Raw genomic sequence first — 26,695 nt, 5'->3', positions numbered from 1 at the left:
AACTATGATGGCTCCTGACTTCTCTGTGGCTTCAAGTTTTCTCAGAAAGAGCACTTTAAAAAATCAGAGGTCTGAGTGAAATTTAATACTTATCCCTTGGCCTGAAATTTGCTAGCTGGGCCTATATGAAGATATGAGTAGAAGTGGTTGGCAGAGTGGAAAGAATGTGTAAGTAAGTTATTATAAGATAACAAGTTTGTCTTGATAATTGCATTTCCAGAGAACTATCTAAGTAATCACATAAAATTTAAAGTTTTCTGGCAGAAGATGGCTTGAGGGAATTATTCAGATTCTGTCCTGATCAGCAGTCCCAAGTTCTTGTTTAACGCAATTGACATATATGAGCTCAAAGTGCCATCTACCAATCTTTATGAAAATCTTATATTATTATTGCCCCAGACTACCAACCAATCCAGGCTGCTTCTTTCCAAAATCTCTTCTAGATTTCTTGATAAATTGTAGGTTATTTTCCCAAAACAATAATTACATGAGGAACAAAATGTAGGCAAACTGTCTCCTAAGAATTACTGTTGCACACCATCCTGTCTCATGAAGAGAGTTTATAGCAATTTAAGGCTATTGGAAGGGATCACCAACATTATCTTCAGTCTTTGATTCATAAAACTGGCACTATGTGTGAATGAATACTCTTCTGTAAATTTCAAAATATTAATGCTTTATTGGCATTTCTATTAAAATAATAGTTAAAAGCAAAATAGGCAGGAAAGGTTCCTTGACTGATGGGATTCATCTTTACATATTACACAGTGTAATACACAGTGCATCTCCATATCTGACAGGGTTTAGTTACAGATAACAAAAATCACGCTAGCTCTTTCAATCAGAAAGAGATATAATACAAGGAATCAAAAGTCTAAAATCAGTGGAAGGACTGGAGGAGCAAATTTCAATCTGGGCCTCTAGGCACATTTCTGAGAATGCATGGCTTATCCTTTAAAAAAATTCCTAATTTAGCAATTCATAAACTGCATGTAAGCCTTCTTGCTATATAAACAGAGCAGAGAGGAAAATAAGCATTTTTTCTATGCTAGTAACAGAATCTTCACAGTATTTGACTAACATGAAGAAAGCAAGCTAGTATTTAGTGAGCACTTATTATGTGCCAATGATTGTTCTAGATGCTTTTGATCTATCTTTTCATTAAGTCCTTATTAATGACCTTTCCAGGGTGGCAATATCAGCCCATCTCACAGATGAAGAAACTGAGGTTTAGAAAGGTTATGTGATATATGCACAGGCAGGAAATGATAGGAGATAGAATTCAAATTCAGGTCTGCTGCCTCAAGAATTAGTTAGACCTGTTGTCCAGCACTGGTTGTTAATCCAAAGTCCTATTTGGTGGCATCCAACCAAAGTTTGATTCAATGTTTAATAACTACATCCAACAGGACAGTTTACTCAACCCTTGAGAGGTGTTTTATAATTCACTTTTTTTAGATGATCCATGAGGATGTGGTTCTTGAAAGCAGATGTTTCAGAGTATCACAGGGGCAAACAAGCCAGCAAACATTTTCTATCTCAGGCTAAAATAATCCTGTTCATGTCACTTGACTCAGAACTTTGCAGTCTCATCCAACACATCTTTAGATCTTCAGAAGATCAAAAATTCTTTTCTAGGGAACATCATGGATTTACATGCAGGCAGTTCTTTTCCACACCTGTACTAAGTGTGTAGGTCTTCTATCTAAGAATACATATCTGATCTTTAGACATTCACAGAATGATGGTATATGAATTTTCTGTTTGCTGCTGTAACAAATTACCACAAACTTGGTGGCTTAAAACAACATGAATTTATTATCTTGCAGTTTTATAAGTCAGAGGTCCAGTTCAGGTAACCCTGGGCTAAAACCAAGTTGTTGGCAGGGTGTGCTCCTTTCTGGGTGTTCTAGGGAAGGATCTATTTCCTTGCATTTTCTATCTTCAAGAGGCTGCTCACATTCCTTGGCATATAACTCCCTTCTGTCTTCAGTGCAAGCAACTGCAGGCTGAGTCTGCATATTTCATCACTCTGACTTTGCTTCTGTTGTCACATCTCCTCTGACTTTTCTGTCTCTGTCTTCCACTTTTAAGGACCCTTTTGATTACACTGGGCCCAAACACATAATCCAGGATAGCCTCCCTATTTTAAGGTCAGTTGATTAACAGCCTTAATTCCGTCTGCAACCTTAATTCCCCTTTGTCATATAAGATAGTGGTGTGGGAATTAGGATGTGGGTATCTTGCTGGGAATGGGGGGCATTATTCTGCCTACCATGGATGGTTACTTTGCAGAGCAGTATAGAAGAAAGGGCTTGGGATGGCAGACCTGGATCTGAATCTTGTTCCTACCATTAACTAGTTATGTCACCCACGAACTGGCAAGTTACCCAACCTCTCAGAACCTATTTCCTCATCTATAAAATGGAGATTATATTATCTACTTCATAGAGTTGTTTTGACCTTTAAATGATAAAATAAAGTTCTTAGTGCATGTCTGCTATAAAAGAGGCTAAATAAACATAGATATCCTTATAATTAGAGAATCTACAGCCATATTTAAAACCAAACAATCCAAAAGAGTACTTCCCAGGTGCTTGGAAGCATCTGTGCTTGTTATTTCCTGTGGTTTCATTTTACCTTTAACTCTAATTGAATGGTTGCCTCAAGTCCTTTCAAAACCAGTGTATTGATCCTAAATAAACATACAGAACAATAAATGAAGACATACTTTATTTCACTATTAGGCTCAGCTAGTTTCTCTCTAGATGACATTTTAACAGAGAACAAAGAGGGAAACATGAATCCTTTTGACTTATCTCCTATTTATTCTTTCACTATCTTCTCCTGGCTATCAAAATCCATTTCTTCACTTATATTCATTGAGAAAACTTCAACATTGTTATCTGTGTCTTTTCACATACATGGCTTTTCCTGTGATGGTTTATGGATCTATCCCTGCATAAAGTAAAGAGGCAGTTGGCCAACATACTTGCCTTTCAGCTCTCAGAAAGCTGAAGTTAATGATTGACCTGTTGTGTTCAAAGCCCATTATTGAATCCATATTAACTATCCATTAAAAATGATGTTGTACAATATTTAATAACATGGAAAAATGTTTATAATGTATTGGTAAGTAAAGGGGAAGTTATAAAAGAGGATATAGTGTTTGATACCACTTTTGGGGGGAAAATGTTCACAAACAGAAAAATGCCTAGAAGGGTCCATAGTTATCTCTGGGTGGTAGGAAGGATTATGAGTGGTTTTGTTTTCTTTGCCTTCTCACATTTCTCAATATTCTACAATAAACATATATTGCTTTTGTAATAAGAATAAACAAAAATTAATTTTTCTCTAAAGATCTGCTGGTAGTAAATAGCTCCTGAGCATAAGCTTGTCCTAAGCAAGCCCAGGGAAGCCTGATGAGGAACTCAGGTGGGACTGAACCTGATTGGGCCAAACTGTGAGACGTGCTCTGGGAAGCAGGGAAATAGCAACTGAAGTTCAGCCTGGTCTTGTTGAAAGATATCCTTCCTAAATGGCTGGTAATGATTTAATTAAGAAAAGCAGATACACATTATTTAAGAAACAGCTCCAGTTATGCCTGAGGAATTTAATATTAAAGAAAATATGAGAGACCTAGCAACATAAACAGAGCCAGAGACAGAGAAGCTAAATACACAAATCCTTTCTATAGCCAAACTGCACATCCTAATGTTTTACTAGTCTTGAAGTATTATTAAGGACTCTAAAGTATTTTAATGGCTAAGGCTCCCATTTTTATTTAAACTAGCTGTTTAAATTCATTTATTTATATTACTTATATTTTATTCTTAACAAAATTTGCTTCATAAAAAAATAGTCCATTCATTCATTCAGCAAACACTTATTGAACACCCATCTCCTGCCAAGCACTGTGCTAGATGCTCAAATATAAAAATTAGTAATATCTAATTTTAATATCTCTGGGTTAAAACTCTCACAGATCTAGCAGGAGGGAAAGAAAAAAAAAACAGTTGTAATTCAATGCAATAATTCTATGATTGAAGCACTGAGGTGGGCATCTAACACAGACAGGGGTGGGAGGTAGGCCTAGGGAAGTTTTCCAGAGAAGGTAATATTTAATCTGGGCCTTGAAAAGTGAGCAGGAATTTACCAAGTGAAAAAGCAGAAAAAGAGTATTATATAAAGGAACAGCATATGTAAAAACCCAGAAAGAGCATGACATATTCAAAGAATTTTCTGCAATTTGGAATAGCCAGAACTTCTGTGCCTGTGGAGGACAAGCAGAAGATGATGCTGTGATTGTTAATTTTATGTGTCAACTTGGCTGGTCAAAGATTATGCTGATGTTTCTGTGAGGGTGTTTTGGATGAGATTTACATTTAAATCAGTGTATCTAAGTAAAGGAGATTGCCCTCCAAAATGGGGGTGGGCCCCATCCAATCAGTTGAAGGTCTTACCAGGAAAAACTGACATTCCCTGAAAATAAGGAATTCTGCCAGCAGACTGCCTTTGGACTTGAACTGCAAATCTGCCCTGGGTCTACAGCCTGCTGGTCTACTCTGAAGATTTTGGTTGTGACAGACTGCATAATTGCATGAGCCAATTCCTTAAAATTATCCTCTTTCTATAGATGTGTGTGTGTCTATATATGTACATATGTAATTACATCCTATTAATTCTGTTTCTCTGGAGAAATCTGACTAATAAAGAGGTTAAAGGCAGAGGATAGAGAGAGTTCTTCTGAATATTTCTGTAGTTTGAATGATCAAGGGAAACTACAGGTTTTTGGTTACCTAAGTCTACCACTGATTAAGCAATGATGCTGAGAGCAAATATGGATATATGGGCCTATAAGATCCTATGGAGATGTCAGTAGTCAACATCATTCCATGTCTCCCTCTTCTTGCTTTTCAAGTCCATTCCATTCCATCCAACAAAACTGAGTGCCACTATGTGCCAGACACTGTGTTAGGGGCCAAGCATATAATGGTGGGAAAGTCTGCTTTCAAGATGTGTACAGTCTGGTGAGAAAGACAGGATATAAACAAATGAATGCAGGGACAATGGGGCACAAAGATTTGAGAGGCCAGGGAAGACTTTGCATAGGAGGAAGTAACACCTGAGGGAACACTACTGAAGCACTGATGTGAAGCCTACAGGTAGACAAGGACAGAAAGGGGGAGGAATAGGTCATTCCAGGCAGACAGAATTATGTGAATAAAGAATTAAAGTTTATTGAGCACTTGCTAAGTGCCAGATACTAAGTGTTTTGTATATATTAACTGACTTAATATTTTTATTCTATCCGATGGGGTAATACTATTATTATTGAAATTTTACAGAAGAGGAAATAGGCAAAGAGGTTAAATAAATTGCCCGAGTTTATAATTTTTTTAATTAATTAAAAAAATTTGGGGGGGTAATTAGGTTTATTTATTTATTTGTTAATGAAGGTACTGGAGATTGAACCCAGGACCTTGTGCATGCTAAGCTTGCACTCTACCACTGAGGTACATCCTCCCCACCCCAGTTCACACATTTAATAAGTTCTATAGCTAAGATTCAAATTCAGACAGTCTGGGTTCAGTATCCAAGTTTAAAAAAATTTCAATTCTTGTGTCACTCTCTGTCTTAATTAATTAATGCAGCAGTCATAGATTCATTAAATCTTAAAGCCAGAAATGTCTTTAGATAATCTAGTCAAGTGATTCTTGCACAATAAAATTATACATTAGGATTAATGGGAGGTTTTTAAAAATACCAATGCCTAGCATTGCCATCCCCACTTCCCTAACCCACAATGGAGGAATCACTCCTTTTTCCCCCTTTCTTTTATTTTTTTTTCCTATTTTTAAAAATTGTGGTAAAATACAAATAACCCAAAACTTATCATATTAACATATTTTTAAATGTTCAATTCAATGGCATTAATTACATTCACATCACACAACCATCACCACTATTTATTTCCAACTTTTTCATTACCCCAAACAGAAACTCTGTAGCCATAATTCCCCATTCCCCCTTACCCAAGCCCCTGGTAACTTCTAATCTGTTTTTTCTTTTTATGAATTTGCCTATTCTAAATACTGCATATGAGTGCAATCATACAATATTTGTCCTTTTGTTTCTGGCTTATTTCAGTTAACATAATGTCCCCAAGGTTTATCCATGTTGTAGTATGTATTGGACCTTCATTCCTTTTTATGGATGAATAATACTCAATTTTATGGATATACCACATGCTCTTTACCCATTCATCTGTTGGGGCACTTAGGTTGCTTTTCTTCCTTCAAACACACACTGAGGAACCACTACTTTTTTAAAACTTCACCATGTCATACATGAAGAGAATAAAATAATGAAAAGAGGCAGAGGCTAAGTACCAAATGGCACAGGGAAAAGGTTCAGAGGGGTGACATGTGTACATTTTGGTTTGGATGGCAGGAGGCTAGTTTTTAGGTTGGAGTTCTAGTGGCAGGGGTGGTCACATGACTGAGGCTTTTCTCCTACTTTCTGAACAGATATTTTGTCATCATCACTCCTATTTCCTGTCAGAAAACTTACGATTTCAGGAAAATGAAAATAGTTTATTCTATTATGAAAGCAGAATATGATTCTGACAGTATTAATGCTTTGTCATTTAAGTCAACAAAATAAATATCATTTTTCCTGAGACCATTCACATGGATAAGTGGTAGTTACTTCTGGGCTGGGGTGTCAGACAGGGCTGTGTCTGTAGGGGACAGGAATAAAGTTGAGAAGGTAAGATGGGGAAAGAGGGAGGGGACTGGGAAGAGGAAAGAGTGAGAGAAGAGCAAGGAGGAGACACGAATTTGGGATACTATGTAACAAAATTCTGGACTAAACTTTGGAACAAATTCTGTTCAACAGTAGAACCTACTGACCTGCTCCATGTGGCCTACTTGGTACCCTTCACATAGAGTGTTCAATGATATATACTGAATTAGTTTCCTAAAGTGAGTACCTTCCTTTACCTTTTAAGTTCTCTCAGTTCAGAGTGAGGTAGATCATTAGCTTTCTCCAAATTTTTAGTATTCCACCCTTCCCCAATGCTCCTCAACTCTAAAACCTCCTAAGATTTCACTTTCTCTCAAAGCTGAGTTGACCTGTATTTTTCTTAGCACATTATCTGTACACATGTGAAGGGGAATATGTCTGGCTGTTTATAGTATTGTTTTTACTGACTTCTTTCATATTTCCCTTTGTTTTCTCTGGATTTTAGAGCCATTAGTTTTGCCTTTCTTTTTTCTATTTGTTGTCCCATTCTTGCTTTTATACTAATTCTGATTGTTTCCATTAGGGCTGAAAATGTTGTCATGATCTCTGGCTAAATCAAGATCTTGTCTTAGTCTCTTTATGGTAGCTATTGCAAGGATGCTTTAATCTAAGTGTTACAAAGGAGGGACTGATTATGTGCCTTATTTTCTGTTTTCCTAAGAGAGATGTAGATGGATTGTTTGTCAAGCAATAATCTGATGCAATATGAGTGCTAGTTTAATTGCAATTTCTGCCACTACATATGGTATATCTGTCCTAAGTAATATATCTGACTTAGAATGATTCTGTCCAGGTTGCTCTGAAATTTCTTCTTATATTTTAAAAATTATTATTATTAATTTTAACATATCTTATTGAAGTATAGTCAGTTTACAATGTTGTGTCAATTTCTGGTGTACAGCATAATGTTTCAGTCGTACATATACATGCATATATTCCTTTTCATATTCTTTTTCATTACGTATTTTCTTTTTATATTTTTATAGAGATTCAGTTGGTTTGTAATTCTTCTCTTTTCTTTCCTTTGGTTGAATTGTAAGTCTTCTCTTTTCTTCCCTTGGGTTGAATTTACCCATGGTGGTTCCTTTATAATCTGAGTATTTGAAATCTTACACGATTAACTTTTCTTATAGCCCTTCTTTTACGTCTTCATAAAACTGTTCAGTTTCATGATTTGATTATAGACTTGGTTCATTTTGATCATCTGCCACTTACATGCAACATGAATATTATCATACCTTCTAAGAAGGGCAAACACATACTTCTTCACAAGTCCCTGATTTCCTAAGTGTGACTGATTTAAGAAAGGGTGTGTTCTTTTTACCTTCTACTCTGTTATTTCTCACTTATTATCATTATTCTTGTCTTTCAAACTCTACTTTATTCATTTATATAAGAACGAATTTTCTAGTTCCAGAGGTTGGAGCTTAGAAGCAGGTTCTTTTTCCTCTAAAGCAGCGGGCCTTTACACAAAGATACAGACCTAAAGAGTATTAGTAAACTATAAGCAAACTTAAATGCTTCCTCTAGTCCTCCTGATCCTCTTGAGTTGTAGTGGGGAAGAGAGAGAAGAATCCTTATTCCAAGAGGGATGCTGAAGTTTCTGCCAGGCAGGGTTCATCATAAGGATGGGTAGAATCATACTCACAGCTTTTGGGGCCTCACAATATGGGCCCCTTTTCATCAGTTTGGAAGTGTGAATGGCTTCTCTTGGTAGGTCTCAGGAGGTATGTTGAACAGCACAGATCCTATGCATGTCCTGATGTTTCTCAATATCCTGGAAAGATGGTTGTTGTGTCTTCCCTTTCAGGTGACAAGTTAGGTGTAGTCTTTTCATTTTTATTCAGGAGAAAGGCTGTCCAAGCACATTGGGGTAATAAAGTATCTCAGGACTAGGCTGCTCAGGTAGTAACCGATTAGTTCTTGATGTTTAGTAATCTGATTCATGAATGTCAAAAATCACATCAATATCTACATTTAAACCACTATATTATAATCAAGTTGCATTAGTCAGCTTTATATCTAAGACTTTTTTTGTTTTGTTTTGTTTACCACTTTAGGGATCAGTCTGGTAACTAAAGAAAGTCTTATTACCACTATTACCAAATGGCATTAGCCTTAGGCACCATAAGAGGACTGCCCTAAGGATTCCTACCAAGACAGTAGGGATGGCAGTGTTAATTTTCTCAGCCTTAGGAGAAAAGTGATCTTGGGCCTTATGTTGTGGGATATAGTTTAGGAAACAGTATCTCTTTTGGATACAAATACTGCTTTCAGTCTTGCCACACTAAATTGTGCCCATTGTTCCAGCAGTCACCAAACTGCATCCTTTTAATCCATTTGTGTCCAGCATTTCAGATTGATACAGTTGTGCTTTTTCCTAATGGGGAGGGGAGGAGGATGTTCCCCCTTAAAGCCAACTGAGGGTGAACGTTATCAGATCATTATTTACAATGACTGGTTGTGCTTTCTTATTCTCCAATTGGAAGTCTGCTTAGACAGTACATTTGCTCTTTGCTTGCTTGAACAAAGAGAAATAAAATTGGAGAGAAGGGGCCAGCAGTGAGTGGCTTATGCACTCATTGAAGTGGTAAGGATCTGTGACTTTCCCAGGGTCAAGTGAATACTGTTGGTGCCCAACCAAGAGAGCTGCCCCCCAGGCAATAGGACCCAAGCAGCAAAAATCTGTGGGCTATAGCCCCAGGGCAGGAGACTCTCCTACATCAGGGACTTGTGCACTGGGGAGACTCTACAAAATTTATGCAAGATAGCCTGCATTTGGATGCCTGCAACCTAGAGAGTATCAGTGGCCTATCAGAGTTAGCAGAGAAATAAAGACAACAATCAAAGAGAATTTCACCATGTGTTAAAGTCAGCATTCAACCTGAGATACAGAACCAGTAGATTTATTAAATGTAATTGTGGGGGCTGGATAAGGAAGTCTGAAGTCTGTGGGCAGACAGAAAGGAAAGATCTTATATCATGTTGTAACCCATGAGCACAGGATGAAGCTTCTTGTCTACAGGCAGTAAGGAAAGGAAGGTAATGAGCAGGTTGGAATCCCAATGGCATGAACTGTTTGGAATCTCTGAGCTGAAGGAAGAAGGCCTAAAGCTCTTTTTTAAAGGGCTTACTTGTTTAGGTCAGGCCCACCCAGGATAGTCTTTCTTTTATTAACTTAGCTGATTAGAGTTTTATCATATCTGCAAAATACCTTCATAACAACACCTAGATTAGTGTTTGATCAAATAACTGAGAAATGTAGTTCAGCTTAGCCAAGTTTATGTATACATCAAAAGCCCATCATACAACAACAGCCAATATATGAGATATGTGTCCTTTCCTTTTCTGTCCTCCCTGTGCCAACACATCAGGGGAGCTGGAGCCTTGTAGAAGGAGATGGAGATGTCCCAAAGGCAGACCATATTGCCCTCCCACGGACTCCAAAAGAAGGGAAAGGGAGAAGGAATAATACAGCAGACTATAGCCTCTCCCTATTCATGCCCCCGGGGCTACAAATCTGGTCTGCAGTAGGAAGGGGAAAGCTGTGAATGTATATAAGACACAAGTTTAATGATGAACAGCAAATTGGAAGTTATGGGATCTAACTGAAATGTCGTTATACTTGCTGACCACTGAGGAAAGGAAATTTAACCACAAATTTGAGTACAATGACTGGAGACAAAATTCCACTGAGTTGAGACAACTAAGTAATAAAACGATGAGATTACAAACATTAGAACTACTACAGATGTTAAACAAGGAAGAAAAAAATAAGTGGCTAGAGTGGTCAGGGAAGGCTTGTTTCTAAAAGGCAGAATTTGGACTGGGCCTTCGTAAAAGATGAGAAATGTTTAGAAAGTTGGAGCAGAGGGTAAGCTAGTGAGAATAAAGGCTTAGAGAAGTGATATGTACATGTGAAGAGTGGGGACAGGGAGGAGACTGGATTGATCAGAACAAAGTATGTGTGTTAAGGAGCTAAGTATTGATATGGGCTAGACTAGGAAAGGTCTTCAGAGCTAGGCAGAGGAGTTGAGATTCAATGAAGTTGTCAATAGGAAATCTTGTAGGTTCTTGGGTGGGGAAAGCTTGAGGGAATTTTTTGTTTTGTTTTGAATCTTTTAAAGGCATTAAGTGACAGTGGTTGTGTGTGTGTGTGTGTGTGTGTGTGTGTGTGTGTATAGTGGTATGTATAGTTGGATTTTAGGGGAGAAGAACTGGGATTCAAGGGGGCTAGTTAGGATGCTGTTGCAATATTCTAGATGGGAATTCACAAAAACTCGATCCAGAATCACAAAGGTAAAATGGAATTGGAGGAGAAATGAAAACTCTGAGAAATATTTCAAAGACAAAAACAGTAAGATTGATGACTAAATGAAAGTGTGATGGCAAAAAGGCTAATTCAGAGTATTTCTTGGTTTCTAGCTTGGGGAACTAGAAAAATGGTGGTATTTCAAACATAGGTGAGGAAATTAGGGAAGGAAAATCTATTTGGAAGATCAAGACTATTAGTGAAGGTAAGGTCATGATGTGAAGGGAAAATATCCTGATAAAAGTTTAAAAAAGGGAGCATCCAGATTAGCCTGATACAAGATGCATAAAGGACTACAAGTGGGAGGTACAGGCTAGGATCTGAAAGGCTTGGAGGCACAGGTGGTGTTTTTTCAAATGATTCTTCAAACTGAAGGTGGTGTCATTTAGAAGAGAAAGGAGTAAACAGGCATGGAACAGTTGGCTTACCCAGATGGTATTAAAGAACAAAAATGGGATTTGATTTCTGGACCATGGTTTAAGATCCTGGAACTGGTGAGTTCTTGGCAAGGAACGGGAAATATGTTATGAGGACCAAAAAAAAAGTTTCCTCTTTTTTTTTTTATTTTAATTTTTTAGGGGGGAGGGGAGAAATCATTGGGAAGGAAATTAGAAATTTTTCTTGGGGAGAGAGGAGAAAACTAAAGAGAACTGAATGAATAAATACAGATCTCAAAGAAAGAGTAACATTGTAGAAGACACCCAGTGTTTCAAAAGAGTTAATTATAGGTGAAAAGAAGCTGGAGTTATTAATATTCACTGAAAGTTTACTATATGCCAGCACTGTGGCAAATCCTTTATATGCATTATTTCATTTAATTCTTACAACAACCTTAACATTTTTCCCACTCAGCTATATGTCATGGACATCTTTCTATGTCAATAAAGATCTGTGTTACTATATATATATATATATATATATACTATATATATATATAAATATATATATATTTATTGAAGTATAGTCAGTTTACAATGTTGTGTCAATTTCTGTTGTACAGCACAATGCTTCAGTTATACATGAACATACATATATTCGTTTGCATATTTTTCTCCATAAGTTACTACAAGGTATTGAATATAGTTCCCTGTGCCATACAGCATAAACTTGTTTATCTATTCTATATATATCAGTTAGTATCTGCAAATCTCTAACTCTCACTTTATCCCCTCCCACCCCCCTTCCCCCCTTATTTATTTATTTATTTATTTATTTATTTATTTATTTATTTATTTATTTATTTACTTTTGCTTTTGTTTTGGCAGGAGGTAATCAGGTTTATTTATTTACTTTTTTTTTTTTAAATGGAGGGACTAGGGATTGAACCCAGGACTTCGTGCATGCTAAGCATGTGCTCTACTACACAGCTACACCCTCCTGCCCCTGTGTTGTCATTTTGAATGGATGCATAGCATAGTATTCCATTGTATGAAGGGTCATTCTAGTAAGCTACAATGAACTCTCCCATTCATACATTTTTCCCACACTTTTGTGTATGCTCTCTTTTTATCAATAACAGATTAACTTTTTTTTAGTTTGTAATTTAAGTTTTAAACAATTATCATGATTCAAAAAATACATTAAAAAGTATAGAGTAAAAATATTTTCTTCCATTCTTGTTCCCTGTCCCACTCCAATGATTATGAGTTACCTTTGTATCTTTCCATAATTACTTTATGTTATACTTTTTATGTTATATATGCAAATACAGGTATGTATTCTTATTTTTTCCTTTCTTAAAACACGTAAAGTAAAAAGCATCTTGTGATCATCTCTTTAGGGTAAAATCTTAGATATGATACTGCTGAATTAAAGGGTAGTTTCAGTTAAAATCTTACACATATTGCCCAATTGCTCATAAGAAAATCTGTACATAGCAACAATGCATGAATGTCACTAAATCCACCTTATTTTCTAATTTCAGTGTATCTATATATCTGAAGATGTATGGGAAGCCAGAATAAATGTTTTTAAAAAATCACTATAATTTGTAATATGAGGCAAGTTTTGGTATCATACAGAAGTGATTATGCAAAATAATTTGGACTTATCCACTTAGAGTTTATAATATAGACAAATGGACACAATGAGAAGGAAAGGTTTGATCTAAATTGTTATTTATTTTTCTGTTTTTCTTCCCGGATGGGTAGAGAGGTAGGAATGAAAAAATGGAAAAATGTCAGTTGTTTGTGATGTAAAGAAAGGAAATAGAGCTGAAGGAGACAAAGAAAAAGCAGAATGAGAAATGGGACAGAAGCAAGATGAGAGTGAAAAAAGGATAGACAATTCCATTGGGCCACATACATCTGATAAGGCATATTACCAGATCATCTCTTCCTATTACTTTTTAAAAACTCTTGTTACAACCTCTACTTTCTATTTTTAAATTAGTACATATGATTATAATAGAAATTAGAACTATATTTCATCTGATTGAACAAATACATTTGTCTTTTTTTCCTTCTTAAATAGAATTGATTATCTGAAGAAATGGATACATCTCCCTCCAAAAAATATCCAGTTAAAAAACGGGTGAAAATACATCCCAACACGGTGATGGTGAAATATACTTCTCATTATCCTCAGCCTGGGGATGATGGATATGAAGAAATCAATGAAGACTATGGAAATTTTATGGAAGAAAATCCAAAGAAAGGCCTGCTGAGTGAAATGAAAAGAAAAGGAAGAACTTTCTTTGGAACAACGGATACTCGACCTCCACTAACAGAAGACCCCATGACCAATGAGATTGGACAATTCCAAAGCTTTGCAGAAAAAAATATTTTTCAATCCAGAAAAATGTGGATAGTGCTGTTTGGATCTGCTTTGGCTCATGGATGTGTAGCTCTTATCACTAGGCTTGTTTCTGATCGTTCTAAAGTTCCATCTCTAGAACTGATTTTTATCCGTTCTGTTTTGCAGGTCTTATCTGTGTTAGTTGTGTGTTACTACCAGGAGGCCCCCTTTGGACCCAGTGGATACAGATTGCGACTCTTCTTCTATGGTGTATGCAATGTCATCTCTATCACCTGTGCTTATACATCATTTTCAATAGTTCCTCCCAGCAATGGGACCACTATGTGGAGAGCCACAACCACAGTCTTTAGTGCCATTTTGGCTTTTTTACTTGTAGATGAGAAAATGGCTTATGTTGACATGGCTACAGTTGTTTGCAGCATCTTAGGTGTTTGTCTTGTCATGATCCCCAACATTGTTGATGAAGACAATTCTTTGTTAAATGCCTGGAAAGAAGCCTTTGGGTACACTATGACTGTGATGGCTGGACTGACCACTGCTCTTTCCATGATAGTATACAGATCCATTAAGGAGAAGATCAGCATGTGGACTGCACTGTTTACCTTTGGTTGGACTGGGACAGTCTGGGGAGTATCTACTATGTTTGTTCTTCAAGAACCCATCATCCCATTAGATGGAGAAACCTGGAGTTATCTCATTGCTATATGCGTTTGTTCTACTGCAGCATTCTTAGGAGTATATTATGCCTTGGACAAATTCCATCCAGCTTTGGTCAGCACAGTACAACATCTGGAGATTGTGGTAGCTATGGTCTTGCAGCTTCTAGTGTTACATATATTTCCTAGTGTCTATGATGTCTTTGGAGGGATAATCATTATGATTAGTGTTTTTGTCCTTGCTGGCTATAAACTTTACTGGAGGAATTTAAGAAGGCAGGATTATCAGGAAATACTAGACTCTCCCATTAAATGAATATACTTGATTATGATCTTGTTAATGTTGAGTTATTAATAAGTACACTGCCATTTAATGTTCACCTATCAAAGTTTTTGTGTTGTATAACTGACAGAATGCTATATATGATTAATATATGCAGATGTAGAAAAGCTTATTCTAATCTAATATATTAAAAAACAAATATTAAATTATGTGAAATATCATGAACTTGGTATCTTCATGTTAATAATAAAAGGTAATTGTGGTAGAGAATGTTAACTTCAATAACTAAAGAACATAAGACTTGAAGAAATCACCCCTTTCAGATGGAACATTTATGGTCCTAAGGTTCAAAAATTAGAAAATGTTCATGCTCAATGTTCTATAAATGTTCAACAAAGATCCTTCAATATTCAAAAATCTATTAGGTGAAATGCTGAATACCGAGCTATGTTTTGTCATCTATTTGCGTTAGAAAACAAGAGGTGATTGGGCTGGGTGAGGGAGCTTGAGTTGAGATAAGAAAGAGGGAACAAAGAAAAGGAGTGGTTTTTCAATGACAGTGGTGGTTTGTCCTCTTAGAACAGAAAATTGGAAATGTGGCCCATGCTATGGCCACATTAGGCAAAGCGTAGGATATGGAGATAGGGAGAAGACTGGATCATTGCTAGTTCTACTTAGTCTATGCCATTTTGTGCCTGATAGTGGGGACCTAATGCTGGGGAGGGTCTACCTTAGTTATGCAGATCTCCAAATCTGCCCTTGTTTATGATTTTGTAGCAAGTACAAGTGTGAGCTGCAGTAAAGGTACTCCTTATCCCTGAAAAAGACACTAACAATAATCATAGTATAACAGAAAACTGATACAACACTTTGTCCTGAGATTCTTTTCAAAAGAACCTAACAGTGTAAAAGCATATAAAGTAGCATTAATTTGGGTCTAATTTCGGACATTTTTACTGATTTAGCACAAGCAAATGTTGATATGGTACTGGCTATTAAACAATTTTTTTTGAGCTATCTTAACTTCAAATTCACCCATCTATACTTTCCTCTGTGATCCTATGGCTCAGATCCGGCAAACTACATTTTTTTTCCTATGCCAGATGGCGTCTCACTAGAGTCCACCAATAAAGGGCATTAGAGGGAGACCGGAAGACAGGAGAAGTGGGAAAAAGACATCCTCCTTTCTGTTTGCTTGCAGTTTTTGTCATTGTTACCTCAAGAATAACTAGCAGCCCTGTGCCCCAGAAACAGCAATTGATCTCAGCCTTGAGCTTCTTTTGTCACTCCTCCACCCCCCACTCAGCCGCATCATATCCCTTTCAGTAGTAGTGAGACCAGCTGGACAGCATCCTCCCAGGGGTACGAGCTACAGGCAGCTAGGGTCATTCCTCTGAGCTCCTGAGACCTGATGGTTCAACCTTGATTTCTCTTTTTTACTACTCCTAGGGTACAGTTATCACATTGGGCTACTTCAGTGTTCCCTTTTTGCTTTTCCAGTTCATCAATACCCAATACTAAATTCTCTGTTGTAATCATTTCTCTTCTCTTGACTAATATGCCTTCAAGTATTCTCCCAAGGAACTCACAGTCATTTGAAGGATGTCTGTGCTTTTGGGAAAATATTAACATTCAGACTTTTCAGGAATCACTGGTTCTCAATAGAAATTATCCAAATTGAACCACAGAAAGAAAAAAATTAAAAAAAAAAAGAACAGAGCCTGGGGTAACCTGTACTAAGGACTAAGAAGTCTAGCATAAGTGTAAGTGTAGTCACAGAAGAGAGAGAGAATGGGGCAGAAAAAAGTATGTGAAGAACATCGGCCAAAAGTTTTCTAAATTTGATTAAAGGAAACAACAACAACTGGCAATCCACAGATCCAGGGAAACAAATGAACCTCCAGCAGCATAAATGCAAAGAAAACCACACCTAGAAGCATAGTGCAACTGCTGATAAACAAAGATAAAGAAACAAAATCTTAAAAGCAGTCAGAGGAAAAGACATATGCTAAGAATTACAGCTGGCTTCTCATCAGAAACACTGGCAGCCAGAAAACAACAGAATGACAGTTTAAAGTGCTAAAAGAAAACCCTGTGATGGCTTCTCATTGCCTATAGAATAAAGTCTATGGTCCTTAACTTGCATAACCCACTCTTGCATACATTTTTAGTCATCTTCTGCTCTAGCAATATTCTACAATTGTGTAATATCCTTTTTTAATGCAGGTTCCTCTATGTGGAAAGCCCTTTTCTTTTTTGCCTACTTAACTGCCTACTAGCCTGACCACACACCTCCCCTCCCACTGTGGCCTAATGTCCCCCTGTACATATCTATTGCTGTATTTACTATATAAATAATAAGTATGTGTTTAAATCTCATTCTCTGACATTAGGTGGAGCTCCTTCAAGTTTAAGACTGATCTTTAGATCTCTGGGACCTATTGTAGTGCCCTCCATAGAGTGGACTAATAAAGTTTTGTTGAATTAATTCCCATAAAAGCCTAACAATATTCAATCCAGAAATTAAATTTAGTTACAAGGGCCCACTAATTTCTATACTTCACAGTCAAGCCTGTGATTAGTTACTTCTTGCTGATTAGTATGTAGGGTTTTTGGTCTTAAATAATCCTGCCTTACAGTGATTACGGATCATTCTCTCTAATCATTTCTAACTATAAGCCATCAATAGTTTCCCGAGAAAGGTCTTGAGACATGGAGGCTCATTTTTCCTTTCCTTTTCTTCCCAAATTCTTTCCTTTGGGATGAATCAAGTGAGCTGCTTACATGTTTTTATCCTAGATAGATTAGCTACCCATATCTGAGGCCCCATTTCCAGCCCATAGGTCATAATTTTTGACCTAAATGTTCGTGCCTGATTCTGGCTAGTCTCTAGTCTACTCCAAACTAATTGGCAGGGTTGATTTCCATTTTTGGTTTGAGTTCCGCTAAAAGAGAGGAAGAAGCAGAGCGCATGTTTATATTTGGAAGTTGGGGAGACAGAGCATGTGACAGGTCTCTGGGACAACTCCCACCCCTTAGGAACATGGACTCCATTCTTTCTTAGTATACCATACTGCACTTTCATACATAACTTTCTGCCTATCTGTCCTTCCACCCAGTGCTTTCCTCTCTCATTGCTGTTTCCTTATTTTTCTTCAATTATTTCTCTTTTTCTTGTATCTTTTCAGTTTCTTTTTTTTTTAAAAGAGTTTCTGGTGAGAACAGGTGATGAGGGAACTTGAAGGAAAATAAAAAGGAAAACACATGTTTACAGGGAACTAAAATCCTTTTATGAAAAAGCTCTCTTCCTTACTTCTTCTATTGCGTAAATAGGTTGCACAGAGTAGTCAAGAGATCTGGGTCAAAATCTCGTGAAGGGTCTGTTCAGATCATTGGCCCATTCAAAATACATATTCCCTTAAAATCTAAACTCATAACTTCAGCGTATTTTTCTGAGTTTATTTTTCTCACTTAAGGCAGTGATATAAGCTACCTGACAGCAAGGATTATTTCACCTGTTATATTTGTATTCACACCCCCAACCCCATATGTTATATATGTAACTAGAATTGAATTGAGCCAGGTGTAGCTAACAGTTTACTGTGCGACTTTGGAGAAACAGTTTCAAACTCTGGACAATGATTTCTCCTGCTTCAAAAATGAACATAATAATATATCAATCTATAAACTTTATATGACATATCAACAAATAACACTATTGTATTAGTCAGCTTGGGCTGCTATAACAAAATGCCAAAACGGGTGGCTTAAACAGCAGAAATTTAATTTCTCACCCTTCTGGAGGCTGGAAGTCCCACATCCGGGTGCCAGCATTGTTAGTTTCTGGTGAGAGCTCTCTTCCTGGCTTGCACATCGCTGCCTTCTCACCGTGTCTTCTCACTGTGAAGATAGAGAGCAACTCTCTGCTGTCTTTTCTTATAAGGACACTAGTCCTATCGGATTAGGACCCCACTCTTTATCACCTTAATTACCTCCTAAAGGCCCTATCTCCAAATACATTCACATTGGGGGTTAGGACATCAACATATGAATTTTGGTAGGGAACACAATTCAGTCCATAGCAGCCATGATAAAACATGCAAAGGTATTTAGATCCTTAGAATAAATTCAAAATTCACTTACACTATTCACTTCAGATGCTAACTATGGGATATAGTCACAAGAGTAGCTGCGGCCCAGAGTTTCACGGTCTACTTGCCCTAGCCAACTTGAGGCCGGGAAGGGACCATAGGTGATTTCACAAGGCAAGCAAATCACATACATCTATCAGGACTCAAATGAGTAATTTTGAAGTTAAATAGAGAAAAGTGTAAACTCTTGGGACTTAGAGTCAGGGCCAGGACTAAAAAGGGGAATGGAAGATGCATTAATGCCTTAAACAATAATTGCTCATGCTTTATCATATGCTGGGCACTAGGGAGAAACTGAATCCGGATTTAACTGAGTTTACAATCTACATAGGGATATGGACAGACTCTTTCAACAGCTTGGATGGGGAAAATACCTGTGCAGCGTGAAGGGTGCCTCATCCAACAGGCTTCCCTGAGGCGGCAAGGCCTAAGCAGAGCCACAGAGGTCTGGGAAGGAATGAGGCAGGGGACGGGGTGGGGGGTGGTGGTGGTGGTGGTGGTGCAGCGCCTGTGTGGGTAGAACCAACTTCCTGATGGCAGGTGGCAGGGCAGACCTGACACCCAAGGTCACTGTCCTCCTCACAGCAAGGCTACCGCAGCCAAAACGGGAAGCTACCCACGCACTAGGGCACTTCGAAGGCCCTCAGACTCAGCTCATTTTGGTTTGCGGCTCAAATTAAGCATACGCCTCACATTTTTCTCTCAGGCCCCATTTCCAGGCCTTTTGTTTTGTTTTGTTTTCCTTTTCGATCCCCGCCCCCAAGAGCCTTCTGCTGGCAAGACTATCTTCAGGTGCAGAAATCAGAAGGAAGCTTCCAAAGCAGTTGGGGCTGAACTGGGGAAACAGTCATTTTGGCTGTGGAGTCTCTTCTGTGGCGCAGAGGAGAAAGGCCCAAAGTAATCAGCCAGAGCAGCCAGGGAGACAAAAGCGACAAGTCTCAGTTCAGCCCAGGAGCTCCTCACTCTCTCGCTTTCCCTTCGCGAAGCGGCCTCAGCTCGCTTCACAGCCACCACAGCGCTTGATTGACAGACGCGCCTGCCCAATCCTCGCGCGGAGCAGATCCCCCCGCGTCAGGGATAGGAAGGAAGGGGGCGACTGAGCCTATCAGATTGGGCAAGGAGGGGGCTTCCTGCCCGCGCGGATCCGCCTACGGCCTCGCGGCCAGTCGGCGCAGCAGCCCCGCCCGCCCGCCCGCCGCGCGCGCCCCGCCCCTCTCCTGAGAGCTACGCGGCGGCTGAGCGGAGGCCTCGTGCCGTAACGGCCATCGCGGCGGCCGCGGCGGCGTCCCGGTTCCCTCCTCAGGTGAGCTGGGGCCGCCCGGGCTTGGCACAAGGGAGGTGAGGCGGTCCTGCAGGCAGGCAGACGCATACAGCCTTTCCTTGCCTGGAGAGTCCACACAGCTTGTTACTTGACGCGGCGCTTCCTCTTCCCCGGCGAAGTTAGCCTTGGGGGCGCCGTCTGCCGGCCCGGAGCTGAGCCGGAGGGGGCGGGGAGGCCGCTCGGCCTGGCCTGGGCGTTTGTCCCGCGGCTCCGCGCGCCCCTCCGGCCACTGACCCGGGCGGCGCGGCCTTGCGGCATCCCTGTCCGTCCCCGGAGCGTAGGGGCGCAGTGAGCGCCGGGGCCGGCCCCCCCGGGAGGCTGGGAGGTCGAGTGTGTAGCGCACACCCTTCCCGTTTTTTTTTTCTCCCCAAAAGTCGTTGTGGCGTTGTGGCGTAATCTGAGGCTGGGAAGGTAGGAACGTGGTAGAGGAGGGAAAGGGGCTTGCTCACCTCCAGCCCAAGAGGAGGGGGAGGGAGCAGTTCCCTGTGCGGTGGGTGGACGTGCTCGGGATGCTCCTCACGCCCCTCCCCCACCCCACCACCAGCCGTTTCCCCCCTCCTTGGGAAATCTGGGTTATTTTAATCTTATGGATGTGGATCCTTGCGCGAGTTGCTCGGGCTGTGAGCTTTTGACTTGAGTTGTAATATATCCGATTTAAAAGAAATGTATCTCCATGGTTGGTTTTGTAACCTTTCTTATGTGTGTCCATAGAAGTTAAATTTGCCGTTAGACGCTTAGGAAGCTGGCTTTTGTGCAGGGCTGAGAACCCTAACATTATAGACGCTCAGTTAACGCCGAACTAATGAATTAGTCACTTAAAAATAATTCTACCCGTTAGATTTGGTAAGAAACCATGGGAGTTAGGAAAGAATGAAGTTAAGGAGAAGTCACTAATCCCGTCTTGGATGGTGAGCAAAGAAGCTCAGTCAGTGTTCGGCCAAAATAGGTAAGTGTTGCAAGAGGTATTCATTTTTAAAAATCTTACTTTGTGGTAGATTTACGAAAGACCAGCCATACAATTTATTAGACACCTGGAAAGCACTGTACCTGAAGTCTCAATCTTCAGCGAGTTCGCAGAATAAATGAAATGATCCAAGAAGGTTTTGTTTGTTTAGTAATTGTTAATGATGTTTAGTTCTTAAGTAGGCATCCTATTCACACACAGTTCGATAGAAACTCAAGAAATATACATTGGTTGATAGTTTTATTTCATCTTAATCACAAACTTCGGAATTTTCTTCTTTGGAAAATTGAGACCTGTAAACACTGCGGAATGTTCAAGATTTCTCAGCTGTGCTTGTTGATGTATTTAATTTTAAATTGTTTGCTTTACTTTTCTAAGCATTATCTTTAGTCCATATTTTACCAGTGCTTTCAGGTCCAGGTAAATAAAACTTGAGGCATACATCAAACATTTTGTTAGATACTGAGTGATGACTTTATGCCACTGGATTTATTTTTCTTTTGGATCTTTGAGAACTTTCCTGCCAAAGCTTAAGGTAGATTTGATGTGGTTATTGTTATAAATCACTTGTCAGGAAAACTTAATTTAGGAGATACAGATGCAGTCTCTTTTTTTCTCTTACAGTTTAATAATTTTTACAATTGACTTACCTTTATAATGTGGAAAAATACCAAATGTTATCTACCTACATCAGAAGACTAAATGAGTATTTAATTGTTAAGTTGATAAGTAGAGTTGGAGGAAACTTTTGAAATCACTAAGCATTTAACAAATTTTCCATAAATACTTTGCTGTGCTGTTTTTGGGAGACAACTGACAGGACCAAAAATGACATTTAAAGATTATTTAATAAGGCAACAATTCTATCTGGATGGTCTTCATTTTATTTGAAAGGTAGACTTGATAGTCTTCCCTTCAAAACTGATTCCATATGCTGACTTTGTTTGGGTGGTATTGTCATGTTTTACATTACCCAGACATAAACCTTGGGTTTATCTTTGACTTTCTGTATCCACATAAGTTAACATTGACCAATTTTTGTCGGCCGTTTTCTGAAATTTCTTTCAGAAATCTGTTCCTTCCCACTGGCTTTTTTTTTTTTTGCAGGGGGTGGGGGGATTTGCTTGTTTTAATTAATTAATTAATTAATGGAGGTGCTGGGGATTCAACCCAGGACCTCCTGCATGCTAAGCATGCACTCTACCACTTGAGCTATACCCTCCTCCCACCCACTGGCTTTTAACTGGGTTTTCTGCCAGTCTTTTCTCCCTACTCAGTATGCCCTGCCTTCTGCCTTATTCTTAAAATAATGCTTTGAACATATCCCTCACTGTTAAACCAGCATTTATTTATTTATACTCTGTTATTTACATTGGTTTTGTTCATCTGTTATTTTGTTCATCTGTTATTTACAGAGTATAGTTCAGAATTCCCAGCCTTCTAACAATCTGCTCAAAACCTATTTTTTCTAATGACACTCTGCAGGAGCTGTCCACCCTAACCAAATCAATCACTTCTCATTGAGACTTTGTATTTTTCTATCTTCATATTTGTTGAGACTTTACTGCCTGTACATAGCGTGCCTGTTCTTTAAAAGGAATTTTCCTCCTTAAATTAAGCAGCAGATAAAGTCGAATTTTGTTGAAGTTTCATTTTTGGTCCTCTAGGGCAGCCTTCCAGATCTTTCTGTACCCTGTGTTGTTGCTTTCCTTTGAATCTGTAGCTCTTACTGTTTTATCATTCCTTTGGTTTTTTATCTTATGTGGGCTTGTCTCATAATACCATGGAACAGTGTTGTGGGAATATTGGAACCCAGCATTCTGTTTAATAGATAAAGAAAATGTAATCCATCCAGACTAACTTAGTTAAATTCACTCACTAGTGATGATAGCAGACCTGAGATTCAAATCTTGATTTCTGACTTGACTTCTAACTCAAGTTCCGTGTATTCTTTTAAAAAAAAAAATTTCAATATATTCTTTATGAAACTATACTTCTTTTCATTTCTTGCAATGTCATTTTGTGTTGTTTGCTTCACATTACTTTGCATTTTGTGTATTAACGCCTTCTCATGTAGATTCAAAACTTCTGTATAAGATCAGAGGAACCTTCGTGCCTTGCATTGTTTGAGTCATTGAAACAATGATTTAAAGTCTACGTAAAGTCTTTTTCTAACTAGAATGTATTAACAAAAATAATATCGTGTCTACAGTTGAATCCTATGACCCACTAAAAAGTGAGTGAATCTCTTACAAGTTTTACTGCTAGAGTTTAGTTTGGAGTTTAGTTTTGATGAAGAAACTGAATCGTTGGAAGCCTTTAAAGTAGATGTGAACAGTGTATTACTTATCACATAACTAAGTTTATTCATATAACTAAATGTTTTTTCTCTTTTTGGTAGAACAGTACACTTTTACATTTTGCAATTTTGTCATTTTGTTCATCTGTCAAGAACCAGATTGTTGAGCAGTCTGCTTATTGAGCAAAACATTCTGAAAACCATTTGTTCCATTTGGGGAATTAGAGAGCTTTTATATATTTATTCTTCATGTTTTTTCCCCTCTTAACTCTAAAGTTTCTCTTAATACCAGCAGCGTAGGGTTTCCTTGGTATTTTTCTTACATTTATATAACAAGAGTTGAATGGTGTAACAAAGGTAGCGTAGAAAACTATCAGGTGAAATATTTCTGGAGGGTATGCTTTACTTTTTTGGTCTGAAACAGATTAGAAGCTACTTTTAAAAGCTTGTGTTTATTTATAATGGCTTATTTTTGTTTAAATAAATTACCTGCTAAAATAAACTGTTGAAACACAGATGCTCTTATTCTTTATTCCTTAAATTGTACTTAAGAAGTACTGAATTGGCTAAGTATGATATGAATGATTTCTGCTTTTGTTCAAACAGACCAATTGAATAAAGCAGTGAGAATATGGCTTGGGGAAATCTTTTTTAAAAATGGATACATCTAAAAAGCTTTTTTTTTAAATTAAGGAATCAGCCTTCCAGAACTTTTAGTAGATGCTTTGAAATCATGTTGCATTTAGATCAATTCAAATAATATAAACAAAATTTAATATTACTTGTACTTTTTGAGTATTCTAACTATATTATAAAAATGTTTTATTAATTAAATAAGGCATTGGAAAATTTTTTGGAAATAATCACTTCCAGATACTATATGTTTTTTAAATAACATTTTTATTTTTAGAAGCATTTAGAATGCTTCCTGTACAACCTTTCCCTTCCAGAATTCTGCTGCCCTAGAAAGTCAGTTACTTTAATTTTTCTATTTTTTTTTCACGTTTCTTTTCCCTGTTCTTAAAAAGACCTATAAAGCCTTCCGTGATTTGGTTTTACCAACTTCTAGCTGCATCTCTTGCCATTTTCTTTTTCTTTTAGGCTACTTTTTGGTCCTTGAATAGCCAAGCTCTTTTTTTGCCTTGGAGCCTGTGAACATGCTCTTCTCTGTGGCAGATGGCTTCCTTGGGTTACTAAGTATTAAGTTTGGCTGCTAGTAACAGACACCAAATAATATATTCTCTCCCGCACCAGAGAAATCCAGAATTTGCATGGCACTCATTTAAGTGTTATTTCCAGTTTTTTTCATATTGTAAATAACTTTGAAATAAAGATCTTTGTGTATAAGGCCTTAGAAAATTTTCCTTTTCATTAGTTTCTGTTGTGGGATCCAATTGAAAATCCCATTAATTTCTTTAAAACCTTGTTTTGAGAAAGTATTCATTAATTTTTTTTTAACTGAAAAGTGCCCAAATTTCAAAGTGTACCTCAATGAATTTTTACATTTGTAGACATCATATCACCTATCACCCAGATCAGGTGTAGAATGTTCCCAGTGCTCCAGAAGGCTCTCTCATGCCTCCTCGCAATCTGTATCTCCTGCCCTGCAAAGTAATCACTATTTTGACCTGCATCACCATAGGTTGTTTTGGTCTGTTCTTAATATAAGTGGAACCATACAGTATATACTCTTCTGTGGATGGCTACTATTACTTAACATTGAACATAATGTTCTATGTAAGATTCATCTGTGATATTGGGTGCAGCAGTAGTTGGTCTTTTTTACTGATGATGGTATTTTGTTGGATGAAATATAACTTTAAAAAATCAGCATTAATGAATATTTGATTTATTTCCAGTTTTTTAGCTGTTGTGAATAAAGCAGCTATGAACATTTACTTACAAGTCTTTTAGTGCACAGACACCCTCATTTCTTTTGAGTATGTGTGTGTGTGTGTGTGTGTGTGTGTGTGTTGTGTAGAATTCCTGTTTTTGTCTATTAGTTTTTGAACCTGATTGAACCAGTTCTCTGGCTGGTCCATAGTAGTTTCTTGGGATTTCTCCCTTTACTGTAAAACTAGTGACTCCCTTTGCCTTTAATCTCTTATTTCCTGTGAATCATTTAATTCTTTTTTATTGATTTGGCCTCTATCCCACAGTAGATTCCTGTGAAAGTTTGAGATCTTGCATTAATAAAAACTTAAAAAAAAATTTTTTTTTTTCACTGATTTGGTTGGTTGTGAATGAGTTCCAGGTTGAAAATAACTTCACATCTGAATTCTGAAGGCATCTTTCTATTATTTTCTAACTTGTAATCCTTTCAAGAATTCTGGAGACATTCTGATTCCTGATTGTAATGTTTTTGCCTTTCTGGAATTTTGTACATTTCATTAGCTTGTGACTTGGCATACATCTATTTTTGTGTGTTTCCCTTGATAGTATTTGTTGTGTCCTCCAAATCTGCAAAATTATGTTCATTAGTTCTGGGAAATTTTCTTGAATTTTTTCATTGATGATTAGATTAATCTGCTAGGGCTGCTATTAAAAATACCACAGACTGTGTGGTTTAAATAGCAGATACTAATTTTCTCCCAGTTTTGGAGGCTAGAAGTCCAAGATCAAGGTGCCATCAGGATTGGTTTCTGATGAATTCTCTTCTTGGCTTGTAGACAGCCACCTTTTTACTTACAAGGCTTTCTGTGGAAAGAGCTGTATCTTTCCTCCTCTTAGGAGGATACCAGTCCTGTTGAATTAGGGCCCCACCATTATTACCTCATTTAACCATAATTATCTCCTAAAGGCCATATCTCCGGATACAGTCACATTGGGGGGTAGGGCTTCAGCATGTGAAATTTGAGGGGACATAGTTCAGTCCATAACGGTGGTTTCCTCTCCTCCCCTTTGTTTCTCTGAAACTTCTGTTATTTGTTTGGCTCTCTTAGACTAGTCCTCTAATACTACCTTTTCTCTCTTACTTTTCACCTCCTAGTCTGTTTTGCTCTATTTTAAAAGAGGTTTCCTTAACTTTATTTTCTAAGCTTTCTGGTTGAATTTTTCATTTTTACTGTCAAGATTTTGATTTCCCAAGAGTTCTTTTTGTTCTCTTAAAAATTCTCTATTATAGAGAACATCTTGTTATTGTGTC

At 37.9% G+C, this 26,695-nt stretch overlaps 2 protein-coding genes and 1 long non-coding RNA gene across 4 annotated transcripts in view; 2 read left to right on the top strand and 1 right to left on the bottom strand.

Moving 5' to 3' along the window:
• SLC35G2 (solute carrier family 35 member G2) overlaps window positions 1–15,028 on the top strand; it is a 32,036-nt gene extending 17,008 nt beyond the window's left edge. Inside the window, exon 2 of the mRNA XM_010947701.2 lies at window positions 13,592–15,028. Coding sequence (XP_010946003.1) covers window positions 13,610–14,848 — 1,239 coding nt within the window. The 5' untranslated portion in view covers window positions 13,592–13,609 and the 3' untranslated portion in view covers window positions 14,849–15,028. The remainder of the gene's footprint in view (window positions 1–13,591) is intronic.
• Window positions 1–20,091, bottom strand: part of LOC123614742 (uncharacterized) — a 36,965-nt gene extending 16,874 nt beyond the window's left edge. The window contains exons 1-2 of the long non-coding RNA XR_006722210.2: window positions 19,341–20,091; window positions 18,610–18,715 (exon numbers count right to left, since the gene is read on the bottom strand). This is a non-coding gene — a long non-coding RNA (uncharacterized LOC123614742). The remainder of the gene's footprint in view (window positions 1–18,609; window positions 18,716–19,340) is intronic.
• A 47-nt stretch (window positions 20,092–20,138) lies between these two features.
• The window catches only part of NCK1 (NCK adaptor protein 1), a 68,106-nt gene continuing 61,549 nt past the window's right edge, over window positions 20,139–26,695 (top strand). The window contains exons 1-2 of one of the 2 annotated variants that reach the window (XM_074370830.1): window positions 20,177–20,269; window positions 21,126–21,233. The gene's annotated coding sequence lies outside the window, so the exon portion shown is untranslated. Of the gene's footprint in view, window positions 20,270–21,125; window positions 21,234–26,695 lie in introns of both variants that reach the window. The other variant, XM_074370827.1, reaches the window with a different exon arrangement.

The sequence above is a fragment of the Camelus bactrianus genome, chromosome 1, assembly GCF_048773025.1.
Source record: "Camelus bactrianus isolate YW-2024 breed Bactrian camel chromosome 1, ASM4877302v1, whole genome shotgun sequence".
In the NCBI taxonomy this organism is placed as follows: Eukaryota; Metazoa; Chordata; class Mammalia; order Artiodactyla; family Camelidae; genus Camelus; species Camelus bactrianus.
Note: the sequence above shows the minus strand (reverse complement) of the source record. Positions and strands in the feature narration are given on the sequence as shown.